The following is a 21,283-nucleotide window of genomic DNA, read 5'->3' as shown; positions in this document are numbered from 1 at the left end:
AAGAGTCTTCCCTAAATTTGGTTAGAAGTGGAACAAGGTAGTTCATGAGACAGCGTTTTGTAAACAGATCAGGCCCATGTACTGACTCTTAGAATGTTTCTTTGTTTCCAGGCATGTGCTCCCTGGATGGGAGAAAATATAAACGACACTTCTTTTCCAAATGCAAAAGACCAGACTGTGGTAGCCTGACCTGCTTTAAATAGTGCTTTGCACTCTACACCTTTCGGCCAGCAGAGACGTCAAAAGAGTGACTAGGCTTCAAGCTTGGACAATCCCTAGTCCTTCCCACACATAGAGGAGTCACTTCGTCAGGGCATATGCTACTACTGCTCTTGCTTTACCTGCCTGTGGAGAGGTGACATTGGTCTCCATGGCTCCCAACCCAGAGCCTTAGACATTACATCTGCTTTCTGATCCGCAATAAGAGCCCTATGAAAATCATAGCAGTGCCATGGCGAAATTCTATGTCCTCACCTGGTAATAATGGCTAAATGAGGGGGGTGCATGCACGCCCCCATGAAGAGCACCACGTTCTCGTGTCGGGTCTGCCTGTAATTCATCACCTCCTTCTTAAAGAGCTTGAGATGGTCCTGATTGTTCCCATCGATCTGCAACAGCCTGATGGCCACCTCTCCGTGCCATTTCCCCCGGTAAACCTTCCCCCATCGCCCTTGGCCAATGGGCTCTCCCAGCTCAATCTGTTCAAAGGGAATGTCCCATTCCTGCAAGTAGACACTGGTCTGGCTGGCCTTGCGGGAGATCATCCCTTTCCAGTGCGGCCGCTTGCTGGGCAAGTCGTCTAACTCGTCCTCATCATCCTCCGGTTCCGATTTATTCGTCTCTTGCTCTTCTGCCTGTTTGCAAATCAGAAAGGGGGGTGGGTGAGGAGGGGAGTGACAGTTACACTAGAGTCCTACCTGGTGGTTGGTCACTGACCTCCTAGCCCAATCTGTATTTGTATTCCTCCAGCCAACATAAACCCCAAAGGTGATTAATGATGGGAGAACCTCAAAAGGTTCAGCTTGTGGGCTTGACCTGGCTAACAACCCAGAAATCCAGAGGCTGATCTTAACCTCCCAAAGCTGTAAAGTGTAGCAGGGAAGGCTGCGAGAACCACCTCTCTCATGGTATCTCCTCACTTCTTGCTGGAGCTAGAGGACTCGAGCCCATGTGGTGCTGAGCACTTAGAACTAAATGTGGACTTTTGCGGGAGTCGTAGGTGCTCAGCACCTCTCAGGATTTGACCCGAATTCTGCAAATGAAAAGACGATTTTCAAAGAGGGGAACCAAAAGCTTCTTCAGACTTCAAGACCACGTTCCATGTGAGTTTGAAGCGAGATTCTCATTTTGGGCCAGATCTAAAGCCCAGTGAAGTCAACTGAAGGACTCTCATTGAAGAACATGGTCACTGGATTAAAGCCTGTAACAAACTGGTTTGCCGCCCAGCCCTACAGCAATCCACTTTTACTTCCTGATCCAGCAAAGCACTTAAGCATGCGTTTAAGCAGAGGAGCCGTCCCAGTGAAGTTTATGGGACTACTCACTTGCTTAAAGTTAAGCATGTGCTGTGCTGGATTGGAACCATGAGCTAATCTGACCATTTATAGAAGGGGTGGCCAACCTGAGCCAGAGAAGGAGCCAGAATTTACCAATGTACATTGCCAAAGAGCCATAGCAATACATCAGCAGCTCCCTTATCAGCTTTCACCCCCACCAGCTCCCAGCTCCTCCCACCCACTGGCAGCCATGCCAATCGGCGCCTCCTGCTCCCTCCTAATACCTTCCAATCACCTGTTTCGTGGGGTGCAGGAGGCTCTGGGGGGGTGGGGGGGAAGGGAGGAGCAAGGGCATGGCAGACTCAGGGGAGGGAGAGGAATGGGGGCAGGGCCTTTGGCAGAGCCAGGGGTTGAGCAGTGAGCATCCCCTCAGCACACTGGGAAGTTGGTACCTGTAGCTCCAGCCCCAGAGTCGGTGCCTATACAAGGAGCCGCATATTAACTTCTGAAGAGCTGCATGTGGCTCTGGAGTCAAAGGCTGGCCACCCCTGATTTATAGGTAGTCTTGGATCTTAATCACTTAGATATGACATGCAGACTTAAAAGGGTTATTTTACAAAAATATGTTTTTTAAAATTTTAAAAACAAATTCATTTCCAACAATCACTGCGATCAAAGGCTTTTTCTAGATGAAAAAGACAACCCTCATACTGGCACCAAATAGTCATGCCAATTTATTGAAAAGTGCGCGAATAACAAAAGAGCTCCTTAGTCCAATTGGAAAGGGTATAGCTAACAGGCAGGCAACTGAGATGTAGCCAAGTAAAAATACCCAAGTGTTTGCAGCCTAACCCAGTTGTAGCCTGAACAGCGGGTTACTAAAGGACACAGTAAAGCAATGCTGATTTCAGCAGTCATATCTTGAGGACCACAGCACTGCTATTTAGCTTTTAATAGAGCCTCTGTGACTGTATGAGCGCGGACGAAGAAAGGTGATCCATTTCACCCACAAGCATACCTCTGCATCAGGTTCTTCAACCCCCTCTGTGTCCAGCTTTTCATCAGCACTATCAAGAGAAAATGGGTTTACAATGAAAGCTAGGAAGCTGGGCTGCTGCTTAGATTTTCAGCAATTCAATTATGGTTCAATCATCATCTTTTCCTTTACTACTGTGAGGCAAAAGATAAGACTTCGGCAAGAGCATGGGCGGGAGGAAGCGGCCCAGCGAGGCAGCCTTAAGGCAACCCGGAAGGTTGGGGTGGGTGCTGGACATTGGTACCTCTTACAGGGTCCTGGGCTGGAACCCAGTGGAGTGGGAGGACCTGAGCTCCCCTCTACCAACCCCCTTCATTCAGAAGGGCATGATAAGCCTCACTGCTAGACTCCCCCTTGGAGGAAGGAAAGGGTGATGACTTTTGGAAACCCCTGGTTGGGACTGCACACCCGCAGGGATCAGTAGAGAGAAGAGTGATCGGTGACCTGACCGGAGGATTGGGTCAACTCCCATCAAAAGACAGAGCACCACGGGGTGTGACAGTGGCCCAGGGAAAAGAGGTGTGGCGAGCAGAGGCCACTAGACAACAACCCACAAGCACCATCCATCACATTATTTGGCAAATGTCATTTTCTAATGCTCATGGGCTTAGAAGATTACTGGGGAATAATAAATAATAATAATAATAATAATAATAATGACTGATAAGATTAGCCAAAAATATTATGCTGAAACTGTTTGATAGAAAGTTGGTTTTTCAATTAGCCATTTTTTTGCTGCTGCTAACAAAACAAAACCAAAAAAAAACCCCAAAATACCTGTAAACAGAAATATTTCAGCCACAAACAAATACTTTAGTTTTTTGCCAACATTTTTCAGTAAACTCAAAATTCTCTGTGGAAAATTCAGATGAAAAATTCATTTTTTAAAAAATAAGTTTTCTGTGGGGAACCTCTCCTCACATTTTATGACCATTTCTACTGATTAAAAACAAACAAACAAAAACTTTGCACATTAAGGGAGCCTTTCATTCAAGTGCTATATTAACATTAGTTAAACCCTACAATATCCCTGGAGTGAGAGAAGCATCATGCCCATTTTACAAGGTTGGTAAAGAGAGGTTAATTGCTTTCCCCAAAGTTGCAAAATGAATTGATGGCAGAGTTCAGAATGGATCCCAGAAGTCCTGCCTACTGGCCCTCTTCTCTAACCACCCAACAAAAAATGTTAGCTTTTCAGTTAGCTATGAAGTGAACAAAAGGATAAAGAAACATAATGCTTACTTAGTGTCTTCAGCTGTTTCAGGCGGATATATTACTTGTGGGGGGCTGGGGATTTCTAAAAAAAATAATAAAAAAAAAATCTGCAATGTAATACACGTATTTCACACTTAATCCTTACAGTGTACTACTGTGGATGTATTTCTCAACCGGGAAACACACAGGCAGGTAAATTATACACTGACATTTCTACACACTAAGCAAACGATGAACAACCAGCATAGTGCTAAATTATGGGCATTCATGTTGATTGAATCTGATTTTCCTGTTCAATTACCACCTATAACATTTTGTGAATGATTCAACTCCTCTGCTAACTGAATCTTGCAAAAATGTACGCGGATGTGCTTAACCGTAAGCAGGCCAAAGTACTAGTCATGTGCTTAAAGTTAAGCACTTGTGCATCTCCTTGCAGAATTGGAGCCAGCTTCAGGCACACAATTTCGTACAGCTTCTAAATCACTTTTCTAAGATGCTCGTGATGAAATATACAATTGATTGCTTTACTCACGTGGCTCATCAGCACCACCCAGTGTCAGCTTGGCTTAGGTCACCCATTTTCTATAGCAACCCCACAAGCTATTACCCAAGCCTGACTTTCTGGAAGGCTGCCTCTCCCAGTTAATCTGAATTTAAGCTGGATTTAAACAAAAAAAACTCCTGTCAAGAGCACCAGTTGTAGAAATAGGACACTGTAACTATTGATTAGATTACTATCTTATTCTTCAGTCAAAAACATTTTGCCTTTCATTCAAGGCCCTCTAAGTGGTTTACAGACACCTCTGCGAGACAGGCGGGTACCATCATCATCAGCCACTTTAGAGAGGTGGACTCCAGAGTGCAGCTTGTATGGACAGAGCCAAGGCTAGCTTGAATCTGGCTAGCACAGAGAATGGAGCAGTAAAGCTGTAGCCGCGTGGGCTTCAGTATGAGTAGTACAAGCCGGCCCAGAACCCTGTGTAATTACTCAGGCAGCTAACCCACACTCAAGTCTGTGCTGCTGCGGCTTCGCTGCTCCGTCACCTGAGCTAGCGAGATTCAAGCTAGCTCAGGTTATGTCCACAAGCTGCAATCGCAGGGTGTGACAGACACATGCTAAGGAACAGAGAGGGAACAGGACTTGTTAGATCTACAATCTTGCACCTTGGCAGGGGGTCAGATTAGCTCTAACCTTCTGATTCTAGGATTCTGAGAAAATTAGATTCTAAGATCTTCAGGGAAGGGCCCACTCTACTGACCAACAAGTTGGGAGCTGGGGGTTATGGAACGTTCCTGCACAGTCACTGCTGTAATTCCTCCTTCAGTCTACTACTCCCACTCCACACCTACTGCATGCATGGGCAGACCCTGCCAAAATACATTCCCTAATGAAGGCCCTATTTTGAAAACAAAAACAAACCCAAACAAGACTCCAAAAGGAACAGGGTGAATTTTTAAATGGGTTCTATAGATGGTAGTAGGACAACGATTGCATCTTCTAGACGAACAAACCTTAAAATCAGCTCCACACCAATAGCTATGAAAACCAAAGTGTCTGACCTGAACCAACTAAATCTTTCTTAAATCCCTATGGCCCAGATCCTCAGATGCATTCATTTACACCAGCTGAGGATGAGGCCCTCTGAAAATAGGGATAAGATTTTTCAAAGGAATATCAATGTGGTACATAGACTTCTGCGATGGGATTCTCCTCTGCTGCAGCTAAACAAGTCATCCATGTCACTTTAAAATGTAAAAAAGAAACACACACATTAGGAAAGAATGGCTCAGTGTTACTGTTTACGCTGATAAGAGAAAGCTTTAAAAAACAATTTTTGAAAAAGCAGACATTCAAAAAGCAGGAGATTTAAAAATAGTTTAAATTTGGATAGAAACGGCACAAGCTGGTTAGCAGAATTAAAGCAATGAACTCACCTGGGAAGATAAACTGTTGTCTATGCTGAATGTAGTAGGCAGCTTTATATATAAAAAAGATAGCAAAAAATCACCAGGAAATAATAAAAACAAACAAGTTAAGTGTGTCAAGAGATAGCATCAGCAAATGCCCCATATGCATTCAGTGAATTAATCCCAACTCATTGTTTGAGCAACAGATTAGTAGATTAATTACCAGCCAGATCAGTGGGTGGATTTCAGCACATGCATGTTTGGAAGACTGTATAGGATGACAGATGAAATAAAATCAGGTGAAAGCTGAGTTATTGATTGTGAATGTGGCCAGATGGAGAGACCAAGAACATGGTGGTTCGGCCCTCAGCTGGTATACATTGGCACACTAATGATAATACTAAACCTTCTATAGTGCTTGTCATCAGTACACCTCAAAGGAGGAGGTCTGTGTCATTATCCCCATTTTACAGATAGGGAAACTGAGATGAAGTGACTTATGTTCTTATGGCTGTCTGCAAGGCCACACTGCCCTTCTCTTGTTTTCAATGAAGCTCTGTCAACTTACACCAGCTCAGGATCTGGTCCATTCACATTTCTTTTTGCTAATTTTATTCCAATGAATTGACAGGTAGGTTTCTGTTTTGTGTAATCAAATCTTGCTTCTTCTCTATTTTGTGTCTTGGCTATCACAACCAGGCCCAGCTCCAGGCACCAGCACAGTAAGCAGGTGCTTGGGGCGGCCAACGCAAAGGGGCGACACGTCTGTGTCTTCGGCAGCAGGTCCCTCGGTCCCTCTCTGAGGGAAGGGCCTGCTGCCAAATTGCCGCCAAAGAATGAAGCGGCGTGTTAAAGCTGCCGCTGAAGTGCCGCCAATCGTGGCTTTTTTTTCCCCCCCTCGCCGCTTGGTGGTGGCAAAAAGCGCTGGAGCTGGTCCTGATCACAGCAGACTGTGCATCTAAAAACAGCAACTTGCATTCAATGGATCAAAGACTTGGCAGAAAAAATGGAGCTCTCTGTACGGTAAAAAACACAACGGCTATTTTAACAGCATCAAGAAAGATTTCCAGGCCGAAGTCTGACCCCAGCAAAGAAATTTGCTGACTGTTCAACCCTGGCTCTTGTCTGTATTCCTTACGCATGCAAGAAGTCCCCCTGGCTTCATGCTACTCATTTGCAAACACTTCCCACCACAGATTTCTGACTCAGCCATTTCAAAAGTCCTCCTAGGAGGGGACTCACAATGAACAACACGGATGACCAAAGCATGGTTTTGTCCTGGTGTTTATTTCCACTCTTCAGTCCATTAATCACGTTGCTCATGATTGCAAGTCCGTTCTCTCTCTCTCTCTCTCTCTCTCTCTCTCTCTCTCTCTCTCACACACACACACACACTCACACACACACCCCAATGTGCAAAGAATAAACAGAGGAGAACGTCACTGAATTTTCATATGCTCTTTCAAAAAAAAGAGGGAAATTTGGAAAGATGAGACCACTGAAGACATGTAAAACTTCTCTCAGTGAACTTTGTTCCAAAGTAGATAGTTTTACTTTCAACAACTTTTAAAACCATACGCATTTCAGACCGCATGAAACAAGGCAGAGAGGCACAAGATGTGCAAGTCTGGGTAGCTCTTCTCCGTCTTTGATCTCCAAGTCAAAGCTTGGCTTCCCAGGAGCTTTCTGCTCCTCTCTCCAAAGCTGCCTAGAGATTGTACTACTGCAACCAGGATGCAGATAAAAATGGAGCTCAAGTGCAGATACCAATTCCTTCCCTCTGTTTTACATCAGTGGAGGGGACACCAGACTGTCTGGTTATAGGTGGCATTGTGGAGGGAGTGACACCTTTGCACATGTATCACTCTCCTAGGAACCCAGCAGGCCATAAGGGAATTTCTTCACATTCTTGGGGAGAAGGGAGGGCGCCCAGGGAGCAGCTACTTTTAGAAATCCATGGAAACAAAGCATGCTTCCAATTAGAAACCAGATCAGGTGTGAATACTGCTGGAGGCAGGATTTCCACAGACTCTCCCGTGCAGCTGCTTCTGAACAGATGTAAGGGGGTCAGACAATGGCAGCACAGCTCCTGAAGTACAACAGAATGGCTGTGCAAAGGCCCAGAGTCTTCATTGACCTTGGAAGTTATGTCAGGCTGTGGGGACTGAACTTCCTGTGCAAGGGAGGGGAAGGGAGTAAATCCTGCTCCCCAAGTGGAACTCTGCATCAAAAACACATGCCTGCCAGGTGGGGAAACATCCTGCTTCTGGGGGGAGAGCAGACCCTTACTCTGTATCAAATGGCTGCACATCGTCATAGGAAGTGTTGCCCATACCTTATATCATCTAGAAACCAAATGCACAAGCCAAGAAAGCAAAGCACAGAGGGTCTTCCACATGGCAATCAATTTCCTGTCTTCCCCCTAAATTACTGGGCCAAAAGCTATTTTATCTGCAGCTGGTTGTCTGCCCGGTCACAATTAGCTGATAAGCACCCACCCTCCATCCCAATGCAATGACCAACCATGACAGAAATCCCCTCCATTTATAAAGCCCCTGCAGGACCTGGAACACTTGTAAAACAACAGGCCAGGTTCTGCTTGATATCTAAGAGCGTGAGTTATAGACCTCAAAATAGGAACAAGCACACTGCAGAAATCAGCTTGATATAGGCCTGTATTCTTGCCAAGGCAACCTCAGGTAGTAGAAGTGGTGCTATTCTGCACAGGGAGGGCTGTGCATGAATGTCCTTGCTGGGTTACGATAGTACATAGGTCATGCTCTTGGCCACCAAAGGAATTGCCCAGGAAGTTGGGAAGTCTGACATTCCACAGTTCTCCTGAAACAAATCAGTTACCTGGAAAGTGAAACCGGCAGTCCCGCTGGCCCATAGGGGAGGGATTTGGGGGAGGTGTTGCGCTGGGAGGATTGGAAGACTGGAAAGGTGCTGGAGAAGATGGCGTGGAGGAGGTTGTAGAAGAGGGATTACTGCTGGAGTCTAGATGGTTTATTGCTGAGGGATGATCCTGAAAAAGCAACAAAAGCCACTGGGATTTTTGCTGAGGAAAGGGAGACGCTTATTGATGGGTCACCAACTTTCCCCAAAGCAGACCAGCAAATCACTGTCGCTGTGTGCAAACAGCAAGGAAGTAGGCTCTTCCCATGAGATTTATGGGCAGGAGGCTGGAATGGTCTCAGCGTTAATGGGAATGTGGCACCCAAAGCCCCTAAGCAGCTTTGAAAGCTCAGCATAAGACCTTAGTGCTGCTTCCACTCAAGTCAGCGGCAGAACTCTCAATGACTTCAGTCGAAGCAGGATCGGACACTAGGTGGTGTTCTGAGGAATCACAGACAAAATTAAGAGTATGGAATTCTTTATAGAGTGAAAAACTAAAAAAAAGGGGAGCAGGGCCACCAAACCCTTCAGGTGAACGGGAGGAATTTGTTACTTGTAGTCTAATCTAGTTGAAAGTTACCTAGACACAGCAAGGTCCTGTTATTAGGTAGCAGACAGGGATGTTTTGTTTTGTTTTTTTTTAGTGGGGGGGGGGGGGAGGAGAGGGGACGGGACGGATTCTTAAAACCTACTGAGCACCTGCACATCCCATTGGAGTCTGTGGATGCTCAACACTACTGAAAGTTACGCCCTTGGGATTTTTGGAGCATAATGGTTTTGCTTCTGGTTGGGGGACAAACCAAACCAAAGGAATAAATACATCTACATCCAAGTCCCCTCCTCCCCCTCTGGAACCACTCTTTTTATGCCTTACAAACCATCCCAGTTCAAGACATCCTCGACTCTCTTCACACAATTCAATTGTGCGTACATTTGCTAGGTCAGTTTCTCAAACGGGCTGTGCAGTTTTGTTTGCAAAGGTGCCTCCCTCTCGGTTCCCATTGTGAATGAGAAATGCAGCGGCTGCGCCAGGGCATTGGGCAAGGTAACGGTCACCAGCTCGTTTGTGGTTTCCCTGCCCAGAGGTGGAAGCACTCATCGCTTGAATCTTGAAACCAGCAGTTCTCACACTACACCCTCTCTCCCATTTCACTGGGGGCTTGCTGGAACCCTGCCCCCATTTAGCACCATGGAAAGGGCAGGGTTGTCATGACTCTGGCACCTACTCCCAATCCTCCACAGGTCACAACCTCCAAACTGGGAACCCCTCCGAAATGCACTACAGGAAACAACCCTGCACTGGGCCGAGATGGACAGCCTGGCCCAGTACAGCTTTCCCCTTAGCACTGGATGGAAAAGGGATTTTTATTCCTTGGAAAGTTGACTTCACAGAAAAATATCAACAACGGAAATATTTGAATACAAAACGGCACCTCAGTGCCTCATGGGAGTTATAATCTGGGTACCTAAGGTTCCCAGTCTCCTCTGTGGGCTGGGCTCTCTGGCCAGACTACAGCTCCCAGAATGGGCCACTTTCACCCCTCTTGGTTAGGGGCAGTGGTGAGTCATAGGAGCCCTACCCACGGTCCGTCAAAGACAAGGCAGTCTGGCCAGAGAGCTCGGCCCATGGAGGAGCATAAGACACCCAGGCAACAATTCACGGGAGATGCTATTTGGAACCAAAATATTTCAGATTTTGGTTGAAAACTGAAAAGTTTTGGTTTCTGAGCATTCACTATTTCAACAACATCTCAGTTTTCTGCAGGAAACAGCCTTTTTTCACAACAATTTTTGTTTGATCAAAAAAAACAGTTTTCCATCAAACCACCATTGTGACTGAAAATTTGTGACCCGTGCGCTTTCCCACTCAGTTGCTCTGGTTCTAGGTTTCAATCCCCCCTCCCCCTGCCCTGAAGCAGCAGAGGGACTGGAGCAGCTCAGAAGCCACATTTCACAAGTGGAACATGTCACACATTGAAACCAAGACTCTTTGCACAGAGAAGCCGAAAACAAAATGTGCAAAAAATAATGCAGCTGTCACTGCGCTAGACACGGTGCTGCATCTTCCCCAGACTGGCTCACAATTCAATTGCGAAGATGCATCACAAGCTTTGTTCACCAAGTACCTTTTTTGTTAGTGCTTTTGGAAGGGTTCCAAACTGTGGCTCTGCGGGTCTATCCACAGGGTTATTAATATCAGAAGGGACAGACTCCGTCCTTCTTATTTTTGCTACTGAAAGGGGAGGGAGAAAGAGAGAGAAGGGTTTATTCAGACTGATTCTCATTGCGATAACATCAGTGATGAAAGATAAAATGTTGCGACTCAGAGCAAACTTACTAGGAAGGAAAGATATTCTGCACGCAGGGGCCTCTTTAGTACATTTGTTATGACACTTTAACCTGCGTGAAAGAGACACACACATGCACACATTAGATAGCAACTAATTCATTACGAACAAGCCAGAGTCTAGGCCTCCCCAGGTACATTGCATGCTAATTTCAGAGGTTCTGCAAACTAGCAGGGCCCCAGTGCTGCCCTGTGATCTGATGGTGCACCAGGGTCTGTGCCCAGATGTAGCCCTGCTATGAGATATTTATATGGCCCCATTTCTGTAGGATCTGAACACATTTTTTAAATGCATTTATCATCACAAAACCCATGTGAAGTAGGATAGCACTATTAGCCTCACTTTACAGATGGGGAACTGAGGCATAGACAAAGTGACTTGACCGGGGTCACGCAAGAAGCCTGTGGCAGAGCATGGAGTGGTGTCTGGGTCTTCCAAGTCACCACTCTAGTCAGTGGGTTATGTTTCCTCACCTTCCACCACTCTCTTTGTTCAAGAACCTCAGTGCAGGGCCCAAAGTTGTACCTCAAACTAAGAAGCAAAGCAAATACATCTCAGAGATCAATAATAAATTGAATGACACGAAACATCCTTCAGTAAGGGACCAACATCTGATGCTCACCTGCAGTGCTTACACTTCACACCGAACATCATGCTTTTCTGACACACGTGGCACATCTGAGATAACCAAGATTTTGTAGAGAATCTGAGCAGAAGGGGGAAAGTGTTATAGTGGGGCCAGTTGAACAGAAAACCAAACTTTAACTGAAACACCACTGTTTAACTACAACCAGTTTACAGTGCAGCCTCTCATTAACGGGAAACTCTGATGGAAGTGGCTAATTAAAAAAAAAAAAAAAAAAGGGAAGGAAGGAATTTAAGGAAGTCAGCACCTGCTCAGGTAATGAAAGTCATCTGCACAAAGATCACAAGCATAGGTTTTGTGCTGGCCATCTGTACTGGGGTCAATTTCAGCCTACAGCAAATCACAGATGAGCGTACAGGGCTTGTCTGTCAAGAAGAACCAGTATGCAGCAATGCATGCACACATGCTGGTGTCCAACTCCCAGGAGATTTTTGCCATTTTTCAGTACAGTTTTGCAAACTGGAACTGCTGTTTGACAACTCCTGAGGCTGGTTGATCTACAGCCCTATGGATACAGGCATACAGTCAAAACCAACTATGTCACAGCAAATAATCAAGTGCAGAACTCAACCTGGAGGGGAAAGTCATATCACTAATGTTTCTCCTTCAAAGACCTCCTAAAAGCAGGTCACATATAGGGCTGTTTCTTTATGATGGGTGCTCAGGCAGAGAAGCAAACTATGGTGCCACCTAGGCCTCTTATGCCCGTGCTTCAGTGCTGTTCTGAATCAGGACTGAACAGCCGTGATGTCAGTGGAACTAATCAGTGGGTTAAAGTTAAGCACATGTGTAGGTATTTGCTGGATCAGAGCCTACATTATGATTATTTTTTCCTTCTAGCAGAACAGCAGAACAAACAGATACATAAAAACTGTATGGGACAATAGTTACTGCTAAACATACTCCCTCTCGGTTGGCTGTTGGGAGTTTTTCGGAGCGAGCATGGCAGGGGAGGAGGGAATCAGGGAAGGGGCTAATAGGCTCCTCCCCTTTTAAGACCAAGACCTTTCCTTCATCTGCAAGCTCTTTGGGACAGGGACTGTGTTTGTTCTGTGTTTGTACAGCCCCTTGCACGACTGGGTCGTGGTTCATGGCAGGGGCTCTCCGGCACCACTGCAATACAAATAAGCAAGACATTGGCAGGATCCCAAACTAACAACTTTGTAAGAGGGAAGGGAAGGTTTCAGAGACCCATCAACAGTTCTAATGTGTAATGCTGTTTAAGGACATTGGAATTAAAACCAATAGCAACCTAGGAAATGCAGAGTCAACGCTGAACTTCCCACAGGAGGCTCCCAAAGCACCATAAAAATTCTGTCTCAGACAGTCAGCTAGAAACTGCACTAAAATATCATGGATCAGATTACAGCAACATCCATTTCCTTTCCTTAGCAGCTCCTGCTGTATTTTATGTTGGTGCTTACCTGTGTGTTACGGATATGCCAATGTCTCTTCGTACCATCTGAGGGGATCCCTGGGGAAGATCTGATGGGGAACAAATTAGATTTAGAAACAAACAAAAAAAGTTAGCCACAAAAAAAATGCCCATAGTTTGTGAGCATTTTAGAAATCTAAAGTGAAATTTGCACATGAAAATCTCATTTCTAAGAGAACAACAAATCCCACCAAGTGAGCTCAAAGACTCCTGTGTTTCCAAAAGAGGTCGGTAACGCACCGCTAGCATGCCTCCCCCTGCACTTGGGTCTGGCACCCAACACCCACTGAAATTCATCAGGAGTCGAGAACCTTCCTCCTTGGCCTTATGCCCCAGGGTTACTAATTATGGTAGCACAGAGGGGAATAGTTCGATTGTTGCTACAGAGCCACGGGAGATGCTCTCTTCATGGTGTCGACCCAACATAAGCTGTAGCTGATTCCCAGTTCTCCATTTAATAGGTGTGTGTGGCTTTATAGACTTGTTTTTCCCCTATTAATTTAACAACTATTATTTCAGGATCACGGTTAGAGATGGGAAAAGTCCACACAGCCTGCAAATGCACCATCCCCTAAAGGAGGTCACATCAGGCACTGCTAACAAACATTCGCATCCGTGGCGGACTATTAAAATAACAGGCTGCTGGTAAATGTTAAGGCAAGTCAGACGTGAGGCTGAAACGACTTCCTGTCCCTTTCAGTACAATGGGCTAGATTTGGGCAATGTTTACTCATGCTGAGAAGCACTTCCTCACATGAGCAGCTTTACTGAGACTCCAAAGCAGTAAAGCTTACACAATTCTAGCCCTATATTAGCAAGAAAATGTCTTTTTAAAACAGATTTTGAAGGGGAAAAAACCCCTGCAGGTTCTCAATTTTCAATCAGCTTCAAATGCCTGCTTAGGCAGGCAGCTTTGATCTGGAAGGAGACCACCAAATAATGGTTTCACTACTACTAATACCCAGCTTTTATATAGGCTTTCATCAATAGATCACTAAGAACTTTACAAAGGAAGTTGGAATCATTAGCCTCATTCTGCAGTTCGGGACACCCAGGCACAAGTGGTGAAGTGTCTTGCCAAAGGTCACTCAGTTGGCCAGTGGCAGAGCTGGGAAAATAAGCCAGGTCTCCCGAGGTCCCCATGCAGTGCTCTATCTAGTGGGCAATGCTGCCTCTAAATAAGGCTATATGTTAAATATTAACATACTGGAAAACCTGACACTATATAGTCACATATAGGCCTCAGCCTATGTGCACAGCTCCCATTGGCACCAACAGTCTCTCATTCGGTCCCTAGATGGCACCAGACCCCTTTTTATTGCGGCATCACTGAAATGTTCCACTGTACATCAAACACAGCTGGCAGCCCCGAGCCTCCCAGCCTGGGTCCAGAGACTTGGGTTGCAGGGCTCACGCTAGTGCTAGCGCTCTAAAAATACACAGCCCAAGCTCCAGCGCGCTGCACACAGCTGTTTTTAGAGCACTAGCCCACATCTATTGTTCCAGGCTGGGAGGCTCGCTGCTGGGGGCTGTGTAGATGTACGTCAACGCACCTATATTCTCCAATATCACAGACTATGCTTGACTGATGTCAACAATTTTATAAAAGGCAGCAGCAGCAACTTTTGTGACTAATATGGCAATTATTTCCTGCGATAGCCTTGAAAATTGAATTAAGTGCAAGTATCTTTGGAGTCCACTGTATTAAATAACTGTGGGCCTGGCTGATCAAGGGACGGTACTGAACAATGTAGCAGACTAGAACGGTCATTTGGGAAAATACATGTGAAGTGGATTTCCTGGGAAACCTCTAAGCAAGCTGAGAAAAACCCCTTCGTGGGGATTGAAGGACTGACTCCTCCCTGAGCCCTAGCTGGAGTTGGGGGTGATCTTATTAGCATGTGTGGTGGTTCTTCTATGGGTTTTCGTGTTTTCCCTAATGCTTTCACCTTAAGAATAGAAAGTGCTTGTTTAGAAGGAGCTGTGTGGCAGCTTGTAACTGTGGGCAATTATGCTGTTTATAGCCTCTGGAGAGAGATCAAAACGCAGATGGCTAGCCCGTTTAGGCAGTCTGGCTTGCTGAGAACAGCAGCATAGGCGGGGAACTGTGCAGCATAGTCAGGAGGGATCGAGAGGAGGGTCTCCGCCCAACAGCAGTGATGGCTGGGAGCTGGAGGCCTAAAAGCAGGTGCACTTAGTGGACGATTGAGGGCAACTACACCTCTATTCCCCCCTCTAATGACAGCTTGCATACAACAGATGTCATGAGATGGTCAACCAAAGCCCAGTGTTTTTTTTAAACTAAAGGCTCGGAACTTTGGTTAGGACATATAAACGCAAAGATAATTCTTACTGAATGTAAGAGAAAGTGATCTTTCTATAGATCCTACACAATTTAATAGAGAGAGTGAGGACCTTTAAATAGAATAGTTAAAAAGGCCTTAAAAATAGATCTCATTTCCTGTTCTATTCCATAGGTTCTAAAGTAAAGTAATCTCTATGCAATCCTATCAAAATAGCTACAGACTCTACTGGTTTCTATAGGAGTTCTTCACAAGGGGGATGTTCCCATTTCCATTCATTTTAGGTTCATTTATTTTTGGGAAAGTAACTTCTAGGATTGTGTTTTAAACCAGTCATGCTTTTTAAATGCTTATCAGGCCATATATTGCACATGAAAGTCTCCTTCATTTTATTTTACTTTTTATAGGCAGGCTAAAGAGTTTCAAAGGACAAGCGGTTTTCTAGTTTAGCATCATGATGAAGGCAGCGGTTCATGAAACGGACCTATATGGTCCGACCACTGCTGTCATGCCGCAGCATCCCACTAAACTGAATGGTAGGTTGGTATAGTAAGTACCCTGATAAAAGTGCTAAGAGCTTGACCCGGTGAGCTGCTGAGTGCTCATCCTGATGCTGAAAAGCACATTGGCACATGCTTAATTTTAAACATCTGACTAGTCCTCTTGACTCCAATGGAACTATTTATGTGCTTAAAGCTAAGCATGGGCCCAAGTGCTTTGCTGTTCAGAGCCAGAGTGTTCTGCACCTTGCACAGCTGAGCCCTAAGCGATGCTTAACTTGGCTACTTACTCATAAAGCCTCATATTGCAAATACAGGCATTGCATGATCCCTAAAGCCAAGGCTACATGAAACTTAAGGAACATTACACTAAGTAGAAGGATCTGGCAAAGATACGCCCTGAAGCTGAATGGACAGTTATGAAATTAGAGCTTTTAAATAGCAACAGACATTGACACCAGGAGGCTGGAATGACAGAGGAAAAATTTAAAAAAAAAAACCAACAAAAAACCAGAACGTCTTCAATGCTTGTCCAATCCCTACAGTATCAGGGTTTCTTTTTGTAGCTCTATTCATCTGAAGAGCATGCGTTAACAAATAAGGACGGATCCTGCAGCTCTCATGCAAGCAAAATGCCTGCTGATGTTAACTGCTCTACACTGAGGACTTCCAAAGATAGCATAAAAAGAGGACCATACTGGAGTTGCAAAGACAAGACGTTCTTTCCCCCACAGGCAAGGATGTGAAGACTGCCCCCAAAAAATCTGTTTCTTACCAAACCTGGAAGACAAAGAGAAAAAAGAATCATTTTCAACACAAGTAATCACATGACAGATGATCTAAACTTCTCCCTTAAATGCAAAGTCTTTATTACGACCTTTAAGACTCTATATTCAAAACACGGCCTCTGTTTTTGGCACAGGCATCTTTGCACCTGCGTGCACAATATTTTGTGCATTCTCTTGTGCACATAAAATGATAAAACTCACTGGACAGGAGTGAAAGATCCCCTTGCACACACATACTATGCATAAATGGATGTTAGTTACAGACTGAGACTGTCAAAGGAGCTTAAGGGGGTTAGGCATCCAAATCATATGGGTGCTTAACTTCCTTAGAATTTACCAGCTGGGATTTTCAACAGAGCCTATCATTTATGAATTCCATGCCAAAAAACAGAATGCATGGAGATGTACAAAGCCATATGGAGGATGAGCAAGGCCTTTTTGGTCCGTTACAGTCTCCGCAACAATGAAGTGTTACATTGGGCCCCCCCCCGATGTCAATAGTTTTATCATTGACTTCTACCAGGATTTCACCACTAGATGTAAAGCAAAGTTGCAGCTCGCTACAGATCTTTTCAATTCAAGGGAATACCTCTCACCCATTGCTAAAAATCAAACTGTATATTTGCTGCCGTCAGAGGCCCAACAGTGTGTGTGTACAAACTTCATTGCACTTGCATTTAAAAGCTATGCAGGATTTATCACATGGTCGCATGTGGTTTTCTTCTGAACTCTTTCATACGCATCAGTAACCATTACTAACTAAGCCATCATGTGTAAACAACACAGCCCCCCCCGCCTCCCACTACCACTAGAAGAGGATGGAAACCCCAGTGCTTACTTTACAGGAGAAACTTCATCTATCCTGTTGCCCAGCTGTGATTCATGGGACTTGCTTCTTGTGAGGGTTGGAAAGTTTGGTAGCAGCTGAAAAACCTTCCGGCAAGGCGGAGGGGGAGTCCGTGGAGGTTTCAATTTGTGACGCCTCTTTAACTGAGGTGTCGTTGGCGGTGTGATAGTGATGCTGTGAGGAGTCCTAAATACTACTCGACCACTGTGGGTGGAGAAGGCTAAAGGTTCCAGGAAGCTATCCATGTAGCTCGAAGGTCCTTGGCTCAAGGCAAGAGAATCCGAAGAAGGTATAGCGGACACAGACACAGAGCGTGCCTGCTGGCTGTTGCCCTTCGAAAGATACAGCATGCCATGAGTCCACGTGGGGCCTGGAGGACAGGAGGGTTCTGCAGGGTGTGCAGAGGTGCTCTCTCGATGCGCATCAGAAGGATTCCACAACAGGTCTTCTTTTAACTCCCCACCTGTTCACCGACAGTATCAGTGTTAGCAACGGACAGAAAACCAGCACAGTCTGGCTTAAGGACAATAGGAGGTTTTTCCCTTGTCCTCTGGCCAGACCATTGTTTCAACTCCAGTCTTTTAAACCACCAGCTAAAATTCCCTTCAAATGACCGCAACAGAAACTGTTCCCTTTTCCTGACTGTAGCCATGAGCTTCAAAACCTAAATAAACCTCCTTCCTCCTATAGGGTGTATGACTGGCTTGGGGCTAGATGTAGAAAGGTATTTAGGTACCTGAGATGCAGAGAGGTGCCTGGTGGGATTTAGGGAAGTGCCTAACGGAGTCAGGTTCCTATCTGCCATAGACTGTTTATGGGAGTTAAGTCAGTTAGGTGTCCAACTCGCATTGAAAGTCTATGGAGATTAGACATCTAATTCACTTAGGCAACTTCTGTAAAGCTCACTAGGCACCTATCTGCATCTTTACGTACCTTGATAAAGCTGGCCTTATGACAACAGAAAGAGACACAAATGTGTATTAATGGGGTGATTCCATCAAGAATACAACTTCCCCCCCCGCCCCCACATCTACAGCTGGAAAAATAAAGTTGCATCAAACCACAAAAATTGTATTCAAAACGTCTCCACCTCTCACTTGTCCCCATACATCACCAGTGCTTAGCCACTGCCTGTAGCTTACCACACACCAGACACCTTGGAGTAGCAAGGCACAGCTGCCTGTTAGAATGATAGTGCTCATCCTCAAATTAAAGCATTTAGGCAATCTAGTAACTTTTGTTTCATCAGTGCTACATAAGCTACCAGTTTATGCTGAGTGGGGGAAGTGAACCTGTTCAGCGTCCCCTGCAGTACAATCTTGGAAGGGGTGGTGCTCCCTTCCCTAACGCCTTTCATCCAAAGACCTCCATTAAATTCCCGCATACCCTTATGAGGCAGGCAAGTATTATCCATCAAAGGCAGCAGTGAGTGGTGAATAAGACCCACATCCATCTAAACACTTATGCATAGGCTTAACTTTAAGCATGAGAGACATCCCATCAAAGTCAATAGGACAACTCACACACCTAAAGTTCAGCACATGCTTAAAATGACTTAATGGATCAGGGCCAAAGACATTAAGCATCTTGGCTTAAGTAAGGCTAGCCAGTCAGCGGCAGAACTGGGAACAGAACTGAAGAGTCCTCGGCTCTAAAAACTACCTCTCATACTAAATGATAACATAATAAATTAGAACTTTGGGTCAGGTGCCATTGCTTACAGGAAACAGCAACATGTCTCCTGAGCTAGAGGTGATAGCTGTTTTGCCACTGTGTGGATGGAAAATACTTGACAACCTAAAGATGGAAAGGTTAGAAGAAGAAGAAGAAAAAAAAAGGAAAGGAAACATAAAGTCAAGTTCTTTGCTAACTTTTCCGTTTGCAGGTCCTTAGATTTGCCAGAGGTATGAACTGTCAGATTACCAACAGGAAATGACACGAGTTGGCATGGCAACCTCCACCTTTTCATGTTCTCTCTCTCTCTCTCTCTCTCTGTGTGTTAATTATATCTTCTTACTATATGTTCCATTCAATGCGTCTGATGAAGTGTGCTGTAGCCCACAAAAGCTTATGCTCAAACCAATTTGTTAGTCTCTAAAGGTGCCACAAGTCCTCCTGTTCTTTTTGCAGATACAGACTAACACGGCTGCTACTCTGAAAAATGACAGAGCAGCAACTGCTACAAAGAAAGATCTGATGCAGATAAGGATGGTTTGCTGCAAGTAACACTCCCAGGCTTCCATAACTACAGAGTACTGTGCATTTAAGAGCAGCACTTCTCCAAGAAAGGGCTTTGAAAAAACACAGTTCACTAGCTCTGAGTGATATGAAACCAGATCCAATCAGTTTGTGTAAAGATGCTTATTTCACATTTCCCCCTTCCATCCTCTTACAATCTGAAAAAGTCATTCTAGTTTTTTTTCTGGCTCTTGCGTCACCACCAATACAGATCTGCAATTGCAACTCTGCTAATGAGACTGTTGTTAATGAGGGAGACAGATACGCCTCCAGCATAGGGTGACCAGACAGCAAGTGTAAAAAACAAAACAAAACACCAGGATAGCTTTTTTTTCCCCTCCCTTTTTGGGGTGGGGTGGAGGTTAATAGTTGCATATATAAGTAGGGCCCTACCAAATTCACAGCAATGAAAAATGCGTCATCGACCATGAAATCTGGTCTCCCACTGTGAAATCTGGGCTTTTGTATGCTTTTACCCCTATACTATTTAGATTTCATAGGGGTGACCAGCATTTCTCAAACTGAGGGGTTTGACCAAAAAAGGGAGTTGCAAGGGGTCACAAGGTTATTTGCGGCAGTGGGGGGTGTCATGGTATAGCCACCCTTACTTCTGCACTGACTTCAGTGCTGCATGGCTGGAGAAAGGTGGCTGTTGGCCCGGTACCCAGCAGCAGCACCGAAGGAAGGGTGACAATCCCATACCACGCCATCCTTACTTCTGCACTGCTGCCTTCACAGCTGGGCAGTTGGACAGTGGTGGCTGCTGACTGAGGGCCCAGCTCTGCAAGCAGCAGCACAGAAGGGTGGCAGTTCCGCAACTCCCCCCCTCCCCATAATAACCCTGCAACTCCCCACAACTCCTTTTGTATCAGGACTCTACAATAACAACACCGTGAAATTTCAGATTCAACTAGCTGAAATCTTGACGTTTATGATTCTTTAAATCCTATGACTGTGAAATTGACCAAAAAGGAACCATGAATTTGGTAGGGCCTTATATGTAAGGCAAAGCCAATAATATCTGGACATCTGGTCACCCTACTCCAGCTCCACATGCCAAAGAAGTGTTTTGGCGCTACTCTTTTTAGCAGTCAGCAGACTGAACTCTGAGCAGGTCTACTGAGTTAGACGGGACCATTTATATCAGGGGTAGGCAAACTATGGCACGGGTGCCGAAGGCGGCACTCAAGCTGATTTTCAGTGGCACTCACACTGCCTGGGTCCTGGCCACCAGTCCGGGGGGCTCTGCATTTTAATTTTAAAAGCCTTATTTACTTTACATACAACAATAGTTTAGTTATATATTACAGACTTATAGAAAGAGACCTTCTAAAAACGTTAAAATGTATGATTGGCACGCGAAACCTTAAATTCGAGTAAATAAATGAAGACTTGGCACAGCACTTCTGAAAGGTTGCCAACCCCTGATTTATATAGTCCTTTCCAGAACCGAATGCACCTCGAGAACCATTTCTGTCCTCTGATGGGTACATGGCTCCTGATAACTTCAAATCACATGAACCCCACGTGCATCCAAGGGCAAAACTTGGCCCTTCAATGTTGCCAGCAGAATAAGCCCAAAACAAGATGGAGTTGGGGGGTGACTGTCTAATTAGCCACTAATC

General features: G+C 45.2%; 1 protein-coding gene across 9 annotated transcripts in view; it reads right to left on the bottom strand.

The window, feature by feature from the left end:
• The window catches only part of KSR1 (kinase suppressor of ras 1), a 118,195-nt gene that overhangs the window by 15,550 nt on the left and 81,362 nt on the right, over positions 1-21,283 (bottom strand). For 7 of the 9 annotated variants that reach the window (XM_030536524.1, XM_030536525.1, XM_030536523.1 and 4 more), the window contains 11 exons: positions 17,412-17,883; positions 16,561-16,565; positions 12,972-13,032; positions 11,524-11,607; positions 10,892-10,953; positions 10,680-10,786; positions 8,515-8,683; positions 5,686-5,727; positions 3,775-3,829; positions 2,515-2,563; positions 475-854 (listed from right to left, as the gene is read on the bottom strand). In XM_030536524.1, coding sequence (XP_030392384.1) covers positions 475-854; positions 2,515-2,563; positions 3,775-3,829; positions 5,686-5,727; positions 8,515-8,683; positions 10,680-10,786; positions 10,892-10,953; positions 11,524-11,607; positions 12,972-13,032; positions 16,561-16,565; positions 17,412-17,883 — 1,486 coding nt within the window. The remainder of the gene's footprint in view (positions 1-474; positions 855-2,514; positions 2,564-3,774; positions 3,830-5,685; positions 5,728-8,514; positions 8,684-10,679; positions 10,787-10,891; positions 10,954-11,523; positions 11,608-12,971; positions 13,033-16,560; positions 16,566-17,411; positions 17,884-21,283) is intronic. The other 2 variants (XM_030536519.1, XM_030536520.1) reach the window with 2 other exon arrangements.

This window comes from Gopherus evgoodei, chromosome 17 (assembly GCF_007399415.2).
Source record: "Gopherus evgoodei ecotype Sinaloan lineage chromosome 17, rGopEvg1_v1.p, whole genome shotgun sequence".
Taxonomy (NCBI): Eukaryota; Metazoa; Chordata; order Testudines; family Testudinidae; genus Gopherus; species Gopherus evgoodei.
This window is presented reverse-complemented; position numbering and strand designations above follow the sequence as displayed.